General features: G+C 39.0%; 2 protein-coding genes across 3 annotated transcripts; both read left to right on the forward strand.

The window, feature by feature from the left end:
• The first annotated feature begins 301 nt into the window (after nt 1–301).
• Nucleotides 302–3,270, forward strand: ccdc28a (coiled-coil domain containing 28A). Of its 2 annotated transcripts, XM_030158415.1 has the most exons (6): nt 305–447; nt 649–841; nt 921–1,102; nt 1,267–1,421; nt 1,683–1,705; nt 1,852–3,270. In XM_030158415.1, exons 2-6 carry the CDS (start codon nt 678–680, stop codon nt 1,904–1,906), a joined length of 579 nt encoding a protein of 192 aa, XP_030014275.1. In that variant the 5' UTR covers nt 305–447; nt 649–677; the 3' UTR covers nt 1,907–3,270. The 2 variants fall into 2 exon arrangements, with proteins under 2 accessions (XP_030014268.1, XP_030014275.1); XM_030158408.1 differs by having other exon boundaries at nt 302–841.
• Nucleotides 3,271–3,594: 324 nt separating this feature from the next.
• Nucleotides 3,595–16,823, forward strand: ect2l (epithelial cell transforming 2 like). Its single transcript, XM_030159276.1, is given in 24 exon segments — nt 3,595–3,793; nt 5,077–5,189; nt 6,435–6,597; nt 6,720–6,975; nt 7,648–7,882; nt 8,240–8,255; nt 8,352–8,517; nt 9,038–9,096; nt 9,098–9,143; nt 9,145–9,165; nt 9,266–9,325; nt 9,328–9,357; nt 9,466–9,684; nt 9,785–9,888; nt 9,983–10,150; nt 10,236–10,322; nt 11,217–11,326; nt 11,493–11,640; nt 12,136–12,209; nt 13,200–13,356; nt 14,609–14,674; nt 14,759–14,847; nt 14,973–15,145; nt 16,447–16,823. Coding segments are annotated over 24 exon segments (2,844 nt in total). The 5' UTR covers nt 3,595–3,643; the 3' UTR covers nt 16,581–16,823.
• The last annotated feature ends 833 nt before the right edge of the window (nt 16,824–17,656 follow it).

Genomic DNA, 17,656 nt, shown 5'->3' on the forward strand with positions numbered 1-17,656 from the left:
CACTCTGAACAGATTGTACAGAAAATAATAGTCCCACACCTAAAATAAAAGCTGCACTGGTTATTTAATCCTCCATCATCTTTTTGTATGACTGTCCATACCATACTGAATAATTTAAAACTACAAAATACTGTCATTCTCTAGAATCAGTTATTGTCAGTATCTCTAAATTATTCTTTTCAAGTCCTCTTGTGCAACAATAAGTATAAAAAACATGCCAATGCACACATTAAGACTTAAACGTGTTATTAAGTATAGTGTAGTGATGCGTTCGTTGGTGTTGTAGTGATGCGTTCAGGGGCGCGTCTCACCTTAACAGGAAGTTTTTATAGCTAGCAAAGTAGTCGGTGGATCAGGCACGTCCATTAGAATGATTTAACAAATGTTCTCCGTCTGTGGACAGCCCGACAGTGCCACAGATGAAATAGGGTTCGTGCAGCAGCAACTGTAAGTAATCGTGTTAATCGGCTTGTGTTTGTGGCGTGTAACTAAAACCAGCTTTCTGAACTTTGTGTTTGGCATTAGCATGTAGCTAGCTAGTGAGCTAACATTAGCTCGGTCACGAACCAGCAGTTTGTGACAGCGGTGGCTCACACGGCTGTTTTTATCCGAGCCCGGGCTGTTTATTTACTCTCTGACACTTGCCAGCTAACCGGAAAGCTCCGTAACATGAAGTTATGGAGGAGCGAAAGCTAAAACGAAAAAGTCCCAGGACGTCCACTAATGCGGCGGCACCGAGCGGCGGGTCCGGCCGGAAAAACAGTGCTTCGTCCGGGGGAAGGCACGTCGGCTACAGCCACAACATGGGCACTCACTCCAGCCAGAAGAGCAAGAGCAGGAGGTAAAACAAGTGGAATATCCCTCATCAGACAGGCTGTCATTACAAGGGGCTTATTGTGTAATGTTTGTCTTTTTAACAGGGGAGTGAGAGATAAGCCCAAGTCTCAGCTGGGTCAGGGGGGCAAGGCCACCCAGAACCAAGGCCAGGCGGCCCCCACCATCCAACACTCCTTCCTGACTGATGTGTCTGATGTACAGGAGATGGAGAACGGCCTCCTCAGCCTCCTTAACGACTTCCACTCAGGGAAACTCCAAGCATTTGGTAAATGATGAACTGAAGACTAAGCATGTCTGTTATTTGTGTAATGGATGTTGTAGAAAAATCCCAGGTTACAACCTTTTTCTGGAATAGAAGATAAATAATGCCAACAATAACAAACACAAGTAGAAGTCACTTAAACGTATCATCTTGGATTTGTGTTCTAGGAAATGAGTGCTCTATTGACCAGATGGAGCATGTGAGGGAGATGCAGGAGAAGCTGGCCCGTTTGCACTTTGACCTCTATGGTGAGGTGGATGAAATGCCTGAAGATCAGAGGAAAATGGCCTGTGATACCAACATGGACAAACTGCTCCTAAATGTAAGGCTGACATTTACTGAACATTGTGTAGTTCTGTTGTACAGTATCATAGTATTTCTGGTTATACTGTTCATTGGTGCGGTCTAAGTGCTTGACATCTAAGTAAGAATGTAGTTGCTTATCCCCTTATTAACATTAAAGTCTTAGCTGCCGTGTTAACACTAGGCAGCTTGTTATGCTTCAAGAAGGATTAAGATTAAACAGACGGTCCTTTCAGTGACTGTGCTGACATGTTAACTCATTTCACATTATTCTTCACAGCTTGAGGAGCTGAGTTCTTCTATGTATCCATTTAATGTTGACTTTGACCGGGCCTGGTCAAAGGTATCAGGTATCGTATAAATCTAAAATGAGTGTTTCTGACTATCTTTTAGTAGTAGAAGTCATTGCAACCTGTTTGCCAGTTTCTTCCTTGACTCAGCTCCTCCAGTCAGAAACTAAATCTAGCAGACACCCAAGAGATCCCACGGACTGCCAGTGTGTGATGTTCTCGACTTGACTGGAGGTAACCTCAGCTATGTGGTTGAACCCTACCAGAGATGCACCAGAGGACAAGGAGAAGTTGGACTTCTTTCAAGTATTTTGAAATGGCAACAAAGCTGTTCACCAGCGTTTCCTTTCCACACAGGGGGAGGGTCTAATGTCAGAAGCTGTAATAGTGACGCACTGACAGTTTCCGTTCTTCGTCTATACCAGCTGTGAGTGGACATGCAGAGGCTGATATTCAGTAGGAAGTTATTAACCTTATTTTTCTACACCTCAGAACTAAAATAGTTACTACACTGAGATTCAACTGAATATTTTCCACCCTTTCTGACAAGTTCCATACAGAATAATCTTTCCCTTGCAATGTCCTTAGGAGTAAGTTGAAGAATGTGTTGTCTGCAGTCAGATTTACAGTATATGTTGGGTATTTGTGTTGAAACTACTGTTATGGCCAGTTAGTTGACTTACTTCTCAAATATTCAGATTTGCAATATACATGCTAACCAAAGTGATATTTACTTACCTTGTTTTATCCAGAATTTATAAATTCTACTTAATTTTTAAATACTTGTATGGATATTTTAAGTGTTTGGTAATCAGTGTAGTTGAAATACTGCCTCTTTTAGCTTTCTTCAGATACAGTATACATTATAATCACTCTGTTGCACTTTGTCTTCTCTGCTGCTAAAGGTCAGTCAGTGTCTAGAATCACTTACGGAAGACCTCGATCTTATCAGTATGCAGATATATTTGTATGTGTTAATTTTTTTTCACTATAGAGCTTTAAATTTTCATTAGGTCTTTGCTGTGCAACATTAAAAACCTTAACAGTTGTGATTTAGATGAGCTGATTTAGTGAGAAATGCCAAAAATAAAACATAATAAATATTGAATACACTAGTGTGGCAGCAGATGCTGCGCTGAATGTTGAAAAAAAAATAAGCTGTGACACAGTTTGTGATCGTTTTAATGATTAACTGCTATATCACCTCTAACACAGCGTGGAATATATTTGCACATATTCATGCAACAAGTGAAACATATGGCACATGAGCACTGGTGTGTTAGTGTGACGCTGAGAAAATCAAAATAATCCAAATGTGGACTCCACAATCATGCCTTAACTTTTAGTTTAGTTATTTTTTGCCTTATTGGTTTTCACCTTTTAAGTGACTTACATAATAAATACATGCTTGATTATCCTTTGGATTCCTCAAATGCAAGTCGAACATAATTGTGTTTTGATTGTAACTTGTTTACTACCTTCTTATTTTAACCACTGATGTTGGGGAATGTGGGATTGTTTTAAAGTATTTTACTTGACCTTGTTTGACTTATTAATAAATGTGTTGTGTGATCTAGTGCCTTGACTTTTTTTTTATTCTAGCCAAAAATGTACCCTTTACTTAAATGTTCTGTTGAAATTATTCAGACTTGTATCAAATATTTCTGCAAATCTGGTATTTTTGATTCAAATTTACATGAAAAAATCTGGCATTTACACTCCAAAATTTTGTCTGCCTGTAGGTGTCTAACCCTAAGTGTGCTGTTAATTATAAATGTGCAGGAGGGATGGGGCGGGTTGTGTGCAGGAATGTGCTCATCCTTTTGTTGATGCGTTGCTATGGTAACTTAGCGGCGCCGCGCGACAGCAGCCGGATACTGAGCTTCGGATACTGAGCTGAATTGCATTTCACTGATTTCGGCTGTAGCTGAAGTCTGGGAGCGACTTCTCCATGGACACGAGTCTGAGATCAGCCCCTCACTCGGTGAAGCGTTGGCAGCTCCGTGGAACAGATTATGAAACACCGCGAACCCACAGCGCGCGCTCAGAAACCCTGTTCAGCGCCTGGACTCCCCTGCACGACAAGACCAGCAACCTGCAGGTCAGTCCGGAGCTGGACGGGTGGGTGAAGAACCACTACTCAACAACAACCACTAGATGGCAGGCTGGCCAAATGAATGGACCGCTTTTGCATTGCACGAACCATTTCTGTTCTGGTGATAATGAGTTTTACCTGCAGTGGAGGAGGATTAATACTTAGATCTAAACCTAGATCCGATTTAAAGATGGATTCTACTGTTTTTTTCAGTAGTGTTCACTTTATTAACCCATAAGGACCCAGTGTGACAACTGTGGCATTTACCATATGATTTTTTTTTTTTTTTTTTCTATTTTTAACCATCCTTAAGTAGTTTATCACCATGTATTGTAATATCTTCTGTATTTTATGGGGATTTTTTTTCAACTAAAAATCAGGTATTTTCCAACATTTAACCCATAGAGACCCAGGGCTACTTTTTTGCCCGTTCCCAAATTATTTTTTCTGTCAATTTAACCTTTCTTGAATGATTTATCACCATTTACACTGCAACACTTAATTCAAGATTTTTTATGCTTAATTCAAGTGAAAAAAAATCTACCAATGGAACATGTGAAAATTATCTTGGTAAGATTTCTTGAAATAAGATTCTCCAGATCTATTGTCTAAAAATAAGTTCTTATATCTCACTGAAAAGTTACTCTTTAGGTCATTGTGTCTTATTTCAAGTATGAGGAGATATTTTGACTAGAAATGAGAAAAATACACTTGGTATGATTTAGATTTTTTTTCCCAGTGTATTATAATATTATTCTCTGTATTTTGCATTTTTCACTGTAAGTCATGTATTGTTCTATATTTAATTTCCTATATTTAATTTAGATGTTTATGAAAACACAGAATAAATTCAACCCTGAAAACCCTAACCCTGAAAAATACTGCAATCATTATTATCACAATAGAAATAGGTGATCAAAGTCAGTTACATAATATTAAACAACATGAATGTTGATATGAACTAAAGTACAGGTCACAGTAGGCTTTCTGTAATATCACATTTAGCTTTTGGAAAATTGTGACCCTTCTAAAAAGTTAGTGGTTTGTTAATTATGAGGTATCCAAGCATAGTATTAAAGTCTTAAGTTGTTTTCTAAATGTCCATATGCAACCATGCTCTCCACCACCCAAATCTTGCTCCATAAATTCAATACAACCATATTTTTCCACACTTTCTAATCTTCATCCCATTGTTTATTGTTCCTAATTTGTCCATAGTGTGTATTTTTAGAAGCAGACAGAATGTAATGCATTGAGTCACTTTCAAGTATTTATTTTTTCTTATCCAGTTATTTGAGGAGAGGGTCCGTCTTGTGCTCCACTGGTTTGATTTGTGGACTGATGGGCAGAGGAAACATCTGCTTCACTGTCTGCTCACACACTGCACCAGGTCACAGCTCAAGTAAGAAAATCTGTGTAAACCTTTCAATGCTAAACATCTTTAATTAGGGATATGTTGCCATTATCATTATCTCAGCTTGAAATGACAGTTGCTGATTTGCCATCTTACTACGTGTTTTCTTGTTTTTTATGATTTAAACTTTAACTTTTTTTTAAAGAAAAAAAAATAGGCCATACAAAACAGGGCTGCACAATATTGGAAAAAAAACTGATATTGCAATTTTTTTTTGACCCTGCAATATATATTGCGATATGAGAAAATACTCAGGAGGATATGATAGCTGTGTGGTGCTGACGTAAATGGTCAAACAAATGAGTTGTGTTTCGTCTCGTTGTGTCAGCAGGTGTAAGGCACTATCGACACAGAACATGTTTCAATATCATCCTTCTTGTAGCCAAAATAATTCCAGAAAACTGATGTTGCTTTTCTTTTTGGCACCAAGACTTCATTTTCAGTGATTTTCTCTTGTCCATTGTTCATTTTTCAATGTTGTTACCAGTGAGTCACTCCATGTGCAGAGGCATGGTCTGCTTCGGCAAACTGATTAAGAATGACTGTGATTGGTGGATTGCTCCGTGCAGTGTGTGTTACGTACCCATGAAATTAGATGAGAAAATGTTGAGTTCATTTACCTCTTACATTGCAGGACCTGCAATGTGACTATTGCGCGCACGTACATCACAATGACGATGCTCAAATGATATATTGTGCAGCTCTATTACAAAATATACAGTTCCACACTTTAAGCCAGTTATCTGCAAGTACACTAAAGACATGTGGACAATCTGAAACAAAACAAAACATAAAACAATAAAGACAATGCCAACAATATACACATATACACGGTTACAGCAGTCATTACTGATCATGGAGTCAATTCTTGAACTGGATATGTCATGGACCTGTGTAGGAAAAGTAGCAGGCTCCTTTGTCATTGTAATCATCCACTCCAGGGGTGTCCAATCCTGGTCCTCGAGGGCCGGTATCCTGCAGGTTTTAGATGTTTCCCTCTTCCAGTCCACCTGACGGTCGTTATCAGGCTTCTGCAGAGCTTGATCATAGGCTTATCATTTGAATCAGGTGTGTTGGAAGAAGGATACATCTAAAACATGCAGGATATCGGCCCTCGAGGAACAGGATAGAACAGCCCTGATCTACTCTATTTAACAGTCTGTACGATAATCTATCAAATGCTGCCAGATTAAACCTTATTAAGTGTTTTCTAAAATACTGTTATCTATACAGATACTGCAGAGATGTGCTCATTGAGACGGTTCCTGTCACTCAAGTGGACTTCACTGTGGTGCTTCCAAGGTTCCTTTCCCTATATGTGTTGTCATTCCTTTCCCCTATCGACCTCTGTTCTGCTGCCCAAGTCTGCTGGAACTGGAGGGTCCTGGCAGAACAGGTGAGAATATAACAAGAATATTTGGGCCATTAATGGGTGTTTTAACACATTGAGAGAAGGATGGTTCATGCCCTTTCATACAAGTGCATAAGTGCAAACCCTCTTCTTTTTCCCTCTCTTAGGACTGTCTGTGGGCAGACCGGTGCATCCGCAGAGGTTGGTTTCTTCCCTACACCCCCAGGGAGAAAGAGTTCGGAGCGTGGAAGAGCCACTATGTGTCCTGCGTCTCCACACTGGACCGGTTCACTCCACGAGAGGCAGCCGAGCGTTATGGGACCCTCAACCAGCGAACCAGTGGAATCACAGAAGAAGAGGAAGAGAGACAAAAGGAGAGGAGGATAAGGCAGATGATTAGGGACAAACTTCAACAGGAGAAGAGTGAGTAGGTTCAAATAAATCACTAATCAAAGGATGCACAGTGTGGATGATGTCTTATGTTTCCCCTACTTCTCTAATTTAAGGTGAAACATCACATTACATTTAGCAGACACTTTTATCCAAGCAGACATACAAACATACAAAAGAGAGGTTCAAATCAAGCATCAGTAGTAAAGGACAATAAGCAAAACATTCTCAAGTGCAAGAAAAACTGGGTGAAGTGCAATTGTAGCAAACAGGAAAAAAACTGACAATGTATTTGGAGAATATTTTTGGAGAACTTACAGTCGCAGAATAAATTATTAGACCACCCCTTGTTTTCTTCAATTTCTTGTTCATTTTAATGCCTGGTACAACTAAAGGTACATGTGTTTGGACAAATATGATGATAACAGCAAAAAATAGCTCATAAGGGTTTAATTTCAGAGCTGATATCTATCCATTTTCCATGGTTTTCTTGATAATAGCCAAAGTCACTTCAGTTCTTACATCAATAACTATGGCGTTGTACTGCCAAAAACAGTGCTTTTCGGCATTCCATGGTTTCTTTTCTGTCTTTTCTAGTCACATGATACACACAGGAGTTAGTACTTGATTGCATAAACATTGTTTTTGATGACTTTTGATGGTCTAATAATTTTTTCCGCAACTGTCTTAACTTTGTTCCTGCAGGACAGTCTTTGAGAACCAGAAGAGCCTGGGGCTGCTACTCAAAGCCAGAGGGAGCTAAAGGTGGGTCCAACAGGTCAGGGATGTTCAGCTCTGGGATAACGTTCAGCTCAAGTCCATCTCTCTCGTGGCCCCCAAGAACTGTTGCGTCTCAGAGCCTGGACCAGAACTTGGAACAGAGCCTGTCCACAAGTACAAGCCAAACTTTGGAGAGAACTCAGGCCTCCAGTCCAGTCAGGTGAGTGATGTTTATGTCATGGACGTGTGTTCCATAGTACATCAAATACCCAGTAATTACAGAGTACTTGAATATTAAACTACTGAAATAAATCAGTCTTTTCCTCAGACAGATAGGAGGTGCTGATAGACTAATACTGATAGATGAGTTCATACTGTTTCGTAGTCTCAGTGAATGTGTTGGAGAGGCTCTGAAAATATTCCTTATTGTTTATTTACATTTATTCTCTTCAACTGGTGAAAAACTGAGTAGAGCCAGCAGGGCACTGTCACCCTTCACCTGTCGACCTGCACCACTACAAACATCCTCTGTCATCCATCACACCCATCCTACTCTGGTATTGCTGATCTCCAACAGAATTCCTGCCTATGAGGTAAGAGGAAAATCATATTCATGCCAGTCAGCTCAAAGCATTTTGTTTAATCTTGAAAAAGTGTTGAATTTTCTGCTACATCTTGTCTTTCTGCAGGTAGGTACTGAGTGCATGAAGGGGGGAGTGATTGGGTTCTGTATGATCAACAGACAGACTGTCTCAGGTCTCCTGACCCAGGTGGAGAGGGCCATATCTGGGCAGAGAGCTCAGAGACTGGGTGTGCTCGCTCCAGGTGGAACAGAAGAAATCCATCTTCTTCACAGTGAGTCCTGTATATCTTAATGTGTGCAAACACTGCCAGGGTTTGATTGAGTTCAGCTTGGGTTAAAATTTTGTCTCATGGGATACTGTGAATGTGCTAAAGGCATGCATTGGGTTTATTTAATACATTTTAAGAGCTTATCACTTGTTGTTGTTTTTTTTTTAGTTTTTTGGACATACTGTCCTCATCGTGCTATTGTAAAAAGTATAATATCTAACAATTGACACTAAAATGTCTAACACACTTTTCTTTACCTCATAATGCTTTCATATCTTCTCTACCAACATAAACATTTAATGTTACAAGTATTTTATAATATACAATCATAATGTGAAAATGTCATATCAATAAAATTTTCACTTTTTTATTATGTCTATAAATATGATTTACTCTTGAGATTTTCATCAATAGTGGTTTTGACTCCCACTTCATCTGTTATTACATCTTTTATTCTTGTTTTGACTGAGACCCTTAGTGATGGAATGACATATTGTGGGTGGTTTAACCGTTGATCCTCCAGGCAGTAACCTATCAGAGAGGACTCTGCTGGCCCCTGACCACAGAGAATTCTGGAAAAAGTCTGTGTCCAGTTGGCACGACTGAAGAAGGAGGAGGGATTGACATCTTTCTCCCCACTAGCTGCATCTGGTGTGTAGACAGAGATGTCAGGACACACACACACACACACACACACACACCGTACTCTGTATTCCTCTCACTGTTTGAGTGTCTGTGTTTTCTCCCACAGCTTCAGGACTGGCTCTCATCAAGACTCTGTCTGCTCTTACTGGTTTAGAGGTTCGGGCTCCAATGGTCTTGCCACCGGAAGTTTTCAGAACAGTGAGTCATCCATAATCCAACCCGAACCCCAAGACATAAAAATGTTTGTCTGGAGCCCCACTAAAGCCACAAAACATCTCTGTTTTTTTATTCCCTCCTCATCTCCAGTCCTGGGTGAGTGGTCTGACATGAGTGTGTGTACCAACCTCTCAAACCAGCATTTTAGCGGGCTGCACTCGTCTCCAGCATTGCAGTATTTGCATGAGTGTGTCCTTCAGGGCTGGTGCACACAGGCTCAGTGGATGGAGGAGGCTCTGAAGGAGCTGAGGGGCTCCCTGGGCCCACAAGTACAGCGGGTCAGCCTTGAGGCCAGGGGCCGGTTTCTGGGTACGTTTCACACACACATACCTAGACTAACGGCAGGTTCAAACACATACCTGCGCCCTCCGTCCTATAACTTCCTGAAGAATCTGTTTATGTTTTATAGGTAATTTTCTGTGGGAGAAACTGCGCCTTGAGGCTCTTTGTGTGTCCAAAGACTTAGCTGAAGCTCTGACTGAAGGACTCACTGTTCTCTCCAGACAGGAAGAGGTTAGGATGACTAATATCCAGTCAACAAAAACAACTGATTATTTATCATATCATATGTTTACTTGTATTTTTATTTTTGCTCTCACATCTTCAGACCAGGCCTTTGGAGTTCCTCACTGTCTTCCTGACAAGATGGAGTGAAATAAAGGAGGGAGGAGAGAGTAAAGGGGAGGGGATAGAGAGGAACAAAGGAGCAGATGATTTCCCTCTGACACACCAGAGCTCTCAGAGTTGCTTCAACCTGACGTTTGAGCTACCGCAGGTGTGTGTGCTTTGAATGTGAGAAAAGGTTTACAGAGCACACTTCACATTTCAGTGCCTCTCCATGTTTTTCATTCTCTTTTTAGACTGTGTTGGACTGGAGAGGTGCAGTGGTCAGAGAGCTGCACCACAGCGAGTGTCTTTATCTGGGCAGGCTGAGTGCTGTGCAAAAGGTATCGCTGCATTTTTGACTCTTTCAACACTGAAAATTGTCCTGTGTCAGAAACCCCTGCATGTAAATCACAATTTCCAATATTTTACTCTAAAATGTTTTTTTTTTGTTTTGTTTTGATTGAAGCATAAGAGACACAACACCATCCAGTCACATTAATCTGTTCCTCACAGTGTACATGTTTAAAAACACATTCTCCATCAAACAAGGTACAGTGAGGCGAATACGTTTCTAGTTGTCTCAGTCCCACTTTCTTGGGGATTAAAGTTAATTCTTTTTTTTTTTTTTCAAATATTCAGAGAGAACAGCATGGACATATCTAGCTTCGTAAAACATTCAATAGAAAAGAAAGGTCGATCACAATTTCATAGTGAAACTTGTCTAATTCACGAAATGTTGTGAGCCCTTCAAATATTGGGAAGGATGGTTTAGCTCCCATTTTTATTTTTTATTTTTTTGGATCAATTTTTTAATTTATTTTCATTGTGCATGTCCAAAAGTACAATACAAAAAAAGGAAAGAAATTCACATTTTATGATACAAGATTTTGTGACACACAAAGTATAACACCCCCCCCCCCAACCCAACCTGGATCCATCATAACTGTATCTAGAAAATAACTGATCCATTGTTGTCCTGATAAAGTGTGAGACAGCTGCCATCTCAATGCCAGCATTTTCTTGGCTGCAGCATTTCGCTCCCATTTGTCTTAAAATCAGCCGGTTAGCAAACTCCAACCTCAAAAAATAAGTGCATTATACCCTGCGTTCATTTTTGGGTGGATATATAGTTTGTGATTAGGATAATGGCCAGTTCAGAAAGTAGTGAGTCTATCCATTTACATTAAACAAGAAGAGAAGTCTAACTATCTGCTTGTGCCCTCTCTGTGCTTAAGGTGTACCAGGAGCCTCTGACAGAAGCTTTAAACTCCAACAGAGCCATTCTGAGCCTTGCGGACATCCTCATTATCCTCAGTCCTGTGTCACAAATACTGGCGCTCAACAGGTACACAGATGTATATACTATGAAGAAATCCAAATATGTGCATACAAAGTGATGTTAAGAAGGGCTGATTCATGAACATTTAAGCACTTTGATATGTTATGTTGTTGTGTTTTCAGTCTCAGTTGTATTGTGTTGTATGAAACAGAGCGTGTGTTTTGTGTTGCAGGTTGTTTCAGGTGGATTTACATGCTAGGCTGCAGCAGTGGGGTGCAGAGCAGTGTGTGGGAGATGTGTTTGTAAAATTCAGCTCAAAATTTAGAGTTTACACCAACTACTTCAACAACTACTCCACTGCCGTCCACACCATTGACAAGGTAACGCAAGTCAGTTTGTTTCTGTAGATCCTGCAGTTATGATTGAAATACAAAGTGTCATTGCTACTCAGTCTCATATTGTTGCACTGAGGTGAAATGTGAGGTTTTCAGAACACTGCAGACCTGCACTTTAACAGTTTTTAAGTTATTTCACCTTGAATCTTTGTTCTGAACTAGACTTTAAATGAATTCTAATGTTGTCATTTTTCTGTCTATGTGTATCTGTATCTGTATTTTCCATAGCCATTACAGAGTCTGGCCCCAGTGCAACAGCTTGTGGAAAAACCCTTTAAAAAGTGTTAAATTTAACATGTTGAAACTTGCCGAAACCCCGTCAAACATTTTTCTCTCTCTGCACTGATTTTGTGTAAAGGTGGTAAATTGGGATTTCTACGTGTATAATATAGCCACATTATATCAATACAAGCAGCCTTGTTTTATGGTACATGACACAAATACTTTCATTTATGTTCATTTTTTGTGTGTGTGTTTCAGTGCAGAGAGAATAAGCCTTCATTCCGAGCTTTCCTCAAGAGAACAGACAGAACTCTCGCAACACACATGCTGAGGTATGTCCACACAAAAACACAGACACTTTTCTGACAAACTACCCACATTAGAAGATTGGATAGAGCTTGTTAAAGAAATTTCCCTGATGGAGAAACTCACATTTGCTTTGAGACGAGAACATGACAGATTTGAGGAATGCTGGAAACCATGAATGGACTTTATGAACACTCAAAAGGAACAAATTGTGACACCCACGGTTGGTTAGCTACTATATTATTGTTGTTTGTTTGATTCATTTTTATTAACTCTTTATAGGGCACTCGTAGAAATACTCTGAAATTCAAAATGTCAATCTTAGTGTGTTATTATTGGAGGACATTAGACTTTATCACTTTCTTGTAAAATAAAAAAAAATATGTTATTGTTATGTAGAAAATCAAGGCTAATGAAGCTACCATATTTGGTTCCTTACCCATAGGTGGCAAAAAATAAAATAAAGTACAAGAAGTATGTATAAAAAATACAAGAAAAACACGTGCAAGGTGCTGGGAACATGTATTTTAGAACATTAGAACAACATAAGTGCTGATCCAGACACCTGTCAACATCCATATTATCCCTTTGAACATCATTCCTTACATTAGTACCATTACTTCATGGTACGTAACAAAGCAGTTACACTCACTGTTCATGCAGAGGTGGACCTTACAGACCCTGTAGACCACATTGGATCCTCACTGTCACTGTCTTGTAATACATGCAGAAATTACCAAAAATAGTCACTTGCCCGATAAAGGGTTAATGTTTTGTTTAAAAAAAAAATGGGGAGGGGGTCAAGAAGTGAAGACACTGGACATATACATAGAAAAACAATTGCACAGATAGATTGTAAAATGTTATATGTGCATGTAAATCTAAAACACATAAATTCTCCATTGCAAAATCAAATAAAAAGTTGAATTGTAAAAACACAGGCACTTTTCAGAGTAAAACCTTGTCCATCCGTGAGGGAATGGAACTGTTTACATGGGGGTGTATGTGTTGTGAAGCCTACAGGAGCTGCTCCTGTGTCCAGTGTGGCGGATGGAGGAGTACGTCGCTCTGCTCCAAGTGCTGTCTGTACACACACATCCGAGTCATCCCGATCACACAGAGGTCTCATCAGCTCTCAACACGCTGCTACGGTACAGAGACTTCATACAAAAGGTACCAGAGACTTTAGCCAGGAGTGTGTTTCTGTTTTGAAAATCACATTATCGCGTCTTGAAAAGTCAGACAAGTCTGTGTTAATATCTTCAGCCTCACCTGGTAGAGTATGAACCATATAGACCTAAGTTCAATTCCAGCACACTCTCCCACCCCCTGTGTTTTTCCACTTTATCTGTAACACTAGTCTACAAGTAAAATGCCTCCAGAATAGAAATTTTACCGAGTGTAATTCACTAATCAAGAGAATTCTGCCAAAAAATGTTGGTTGGCTCTTGTTTCTGATACACAGCTGTGACAAATAATGTGAGAATGGGTTTTATCCAAAAGGAATCTTTGTCTCAGAGCTACCAGATCTACTTCAAAACACTGTCTGCACATTACAGTACATTAACATTACAGGTTCTTTCTAGTGAGATATTTATAAATCTATTGTATAAATGTACATAAGCCAACATATATGTGTAATAACACTTTATCATGTACATTGAAAACATCAGCTAAACTGTACTTTTGGGCGAGGTCAAGGGTGTCACAGATGGACAGCCCACTACTTTCTGATTCATAACTTTTGAACCAGACAAGTTTAAGACAAATATTACACATAATTGGAAAGGTCTAAATGCCATCTTAAACATACTCAAAGGGCAAAATTTTGTCTCAAATATTTTAAAATGAAAAATATCAAAAACTACTGCGATGGACAAAAAAATTAATTACTATTTTTTGCAAGAATTTCAAAGTTCCTATGACATTTTCATCCTAAAATGTATTCAGTGTATACCTTAAACCCTCTATTTTACAGCCTCATAAATGGTTAGAGGAAAAAATATTTGATCATACCTAAATAGCAAGAGTTTTGACAAATGGCAGTGTCACAGATGGACAACAAAAGTAAATATAAAATTTTTCTCATTTCAAAATAAATTTTTCTGAAAATATAAGTAATTACCTTAATTATTTTTTTTTTGATCAGATGTTTAATGATTCACCTTTCCTTGTCTTCGCCCTTTTGTCATTTGTTTTCCAATTCATCTCATTACAGTATGTAAGATTTTAGCACATTTAATCTCTGAGGCAGATCATTCCTAAAAGAATGTAGACCAGTGGAATAGAATGTTCACAAAAGAGCGTAGCCTGCAAGAAACGTGTAGATTTTAATCACACAGTTAATTTCAGTCTTTTTAGCTCTGCGTGGCTTTGTATTGCCGATGGAAAAAAAAACATAAACATAAACGCTGTTCTGTTTTAGTTAAAGCGTAACTCTGAGAGGGACAGACTGATGGAGGAAACCCAGCAGATGATACAAGGCTGTCCGGTAAATAAACACAGGTTTTGCCTCCCTTGTAGAGCATGTTAAATATGGTGTTTGATATTCAGTCTGTGCTCTGTGTGTGAGCAGCGCCTCCATGAAGCAAACCGGCAGCTGATAATGATTCAGGATGCGGTGTTGCTGAGAAGTCCTGATGAAGACATCCCAGACTGTCTCAGGTAACAACACACCATCTTGGATGGATGATAATTTACTGAAGTGTATTATATGCACTACTTTGAATAAAGTGTCTTGAATTCTAAGCATCAGATCAAATATCATTAGTGTGTGTGTGTGTTTTCAGGACCTTTGAGCAGGTGTCTGACGTCAGCCTGTTCCTGTTCAGTGATGCTTTGGTGCTGACGAGGCGAAATGTGCGTCACACACCCTTCAGCTTGTCTCGCCACACTTCACACACCTTCATGGCTTCTGTTGCCCTCAGCAGCCTGAACGTCAGAGAGATCACGCACACACGCTGTGAGTTTGTACAAACAATATCCCACAACATCTTTAGTTATTTTTATTCACAGTACCGGGAAAACGAAGGAGATCGTTCAGGTCACCCTCACAACTGTTCATGTTTTCTTTTCTTATATAACTCATTTAGTAGGTCTTATTTATTTTATTTTTCTTTCTTTATTTTTTCTTTATTTATCTGTTAGTTTGTTTTTTTCTGTCTTTCTACCCAGTTTACTCAGTTCTGGTTCTAGTTATTGTTACCATGATAATTATCACCATGGTTGTTATTGTTTGTTTTGTTGATATTTTCTTGTGAGGGTCTTCGCCACCTTCTTCTTCCTTGTTCTCCCCCCTTCGCTCTTTCCTTCTTTTCTCACCCTTTTTTCTCCCTCCCCCTGTTCCTCCATGTCAGGTCAGGCATTGAAATGTGGTTCAATGAAACTCAGAATAAAGACAGTAGAATATCAAGGGGAGTCTCATACACTTTATGAAGTTTCCATTGGCGAAGCAAACTTGTGCGCACCAAAAGGCAGCCAGACTACTATTCTGCTGTTATGATGCTGGACAAGACAAGTGAAAAAAAAAAAAAAAAAAGAGAGAGCAGAGAGAGAAGGTGGCGAATAGAAGGATGTTGGCAAAGCTGATATCCATCATGGAAAACCCCTCCTACCCCCTGCACCACACTGTAGAGGCCCTGAGCAGCTCCTTCAGCACCAGACTTACATCCCCTGTGCAAGAAGGAGCGATTCCACAGGTCATTCCTCCCCACAGCCATCAGAATATACAACAGTTCACAGTAACCCCAACCCCGCCCCAATATCACACCATGTACATGTACAACTGCAATGTAAATAATGTAAATAATGTAAATACCTTTCAACTTTTAAGAATGTTTAATTCAAGTTCTCTATTTATATACATAAATATTTGTATAAATACTAAATTTCTCCTTTTCCTTTATATTTCACTCTCACTTGTGTTTTTTTTCTACCTGTCTTTCTTTTGCACTGGTGTGTTGGATGTTGCTGCTGTCAACTGTGAAATTTCCCCATGGTGGGATCAATAAAGTCTTCTCTTCTCTTCTCTTCTCTTCTCTTCTCTTCTCTTCTCTTCTCTTCTCTTCTCTTCTCTTCTCTTCTCTTCTCTTCTCTTCTCTTCTCTTCTCTTCTCTTCTCTTCTCTTCTCTTCTCTTCTCTTGTTTTCTCCTCGTTTTCTCTTCTCTTCTCTTCTCTTCACTTGTTTTGTCTTCTGTTCTCTTCTCTTGTCTTCTCTTATTTTCTTCAGTTTTTTGTATTGAATTCATTGTCATGTCCTTCCAGATGTGTCTCATGCCTTTGTCCTGGATGGTCCCTGTCGTACCTGGGTTTGTGCCACAGAAAGAGCCGAAGAGAGAGAGCATTTCCTGTCTGTGCTACGTTCAGCCATAAACACTGCTCCGAGGGGACATCAGTAATGGTGCCATGGTGATTTACCACAAGACAAGAGGAGGTTAGGACACCACTGTTTTATGTTACAAAAGCTTCAGAGATCAGGAAACCTAGAACCCTATTTTAAGTATTTTTAGCATTATTATTTCCTTTTACTTTGCTCTGCTGCATTGACTGTCAGAAGTCAGACTTTGATAATGAACCAGTGACAGAAGTTGAAAAAAAAAAAAAAAAAGAAAGTGTTTTTACTCTAACCAACAGGTCTTAAATATCAGCTCAACATCATATAATTTCTTATCATATACAGTCACGGAAAAAAATTATTAGACCACCCCTTGTTTTCTTCAGTTCCTTGTTCATTTTAATGCCTGGTACAACTAAAGGTACATTTGTTTGGACAAATATAATAATAACAACAAAAATAGCTCATAAGAGTTTAATTTCAGAGCTGATATCCAGCCATTGTCCATGGTTTTCTTGATAATAACCAAAATCACTCTTTATGACCTCAAAATAGCTTATTAGTAGTTCCGTGGCTAGAGTATTAGTATTGTGAAATAGAAATAGAAATGAAGAGGATGACCAACTTGTGGACTTATGATGCACTGGATATATGTGTCTGTATGGATATTAATGTTCACTGAAAAATGTGTATGCTCAATATGTAATGCACATACTGATATTATCAATATTTTATTTTATTTACCGTAGCTCTTATTGAGGGTGGGAGGAGAGGGGTTTGAAGGGTTTTTTTGTTTAGAGTGTTATATTGTTGTGTTTATGATCGTATGTTCATTAAAATGGAAAATCAATAAAATACATTTTTAAGAATAACCCAAATCACTTCAGTTCTTACATCAATATCTATGACATTGTACTGCCAAAAACAGTCCTTTTAGGCATTCCATGTTTTCTTTTCTGTCTGTTTTAGTCACATGACACACACAGGAGTTAGTACTTGATTGCATAACCATTGTTTTTATGACTTTTGATGGTCTTATAATTTTTTCCGCGGCTGTATACTGTAATTTTGTCAGAATTTGTGTTTTAAATTTGCTTGTATTCAGGTTTTTATTATCAGTTACAGTATGTATATTCCCTT

This window comes from Sphaeramia orbicularis, chromosome 2 (assembly GCF_902148855.1).
Source record: "Sphaeramia orbicularis chromosome 2, fSphaOr1.1, whole genome shotgun sequence".
NCBI classification, from domain to species: Eukaryota; Metazoa; Chordata; class Actinopteri; order Kurtiformes; family Apogonidae; genus Sphaeramia; species Sphaeramia orbicularis.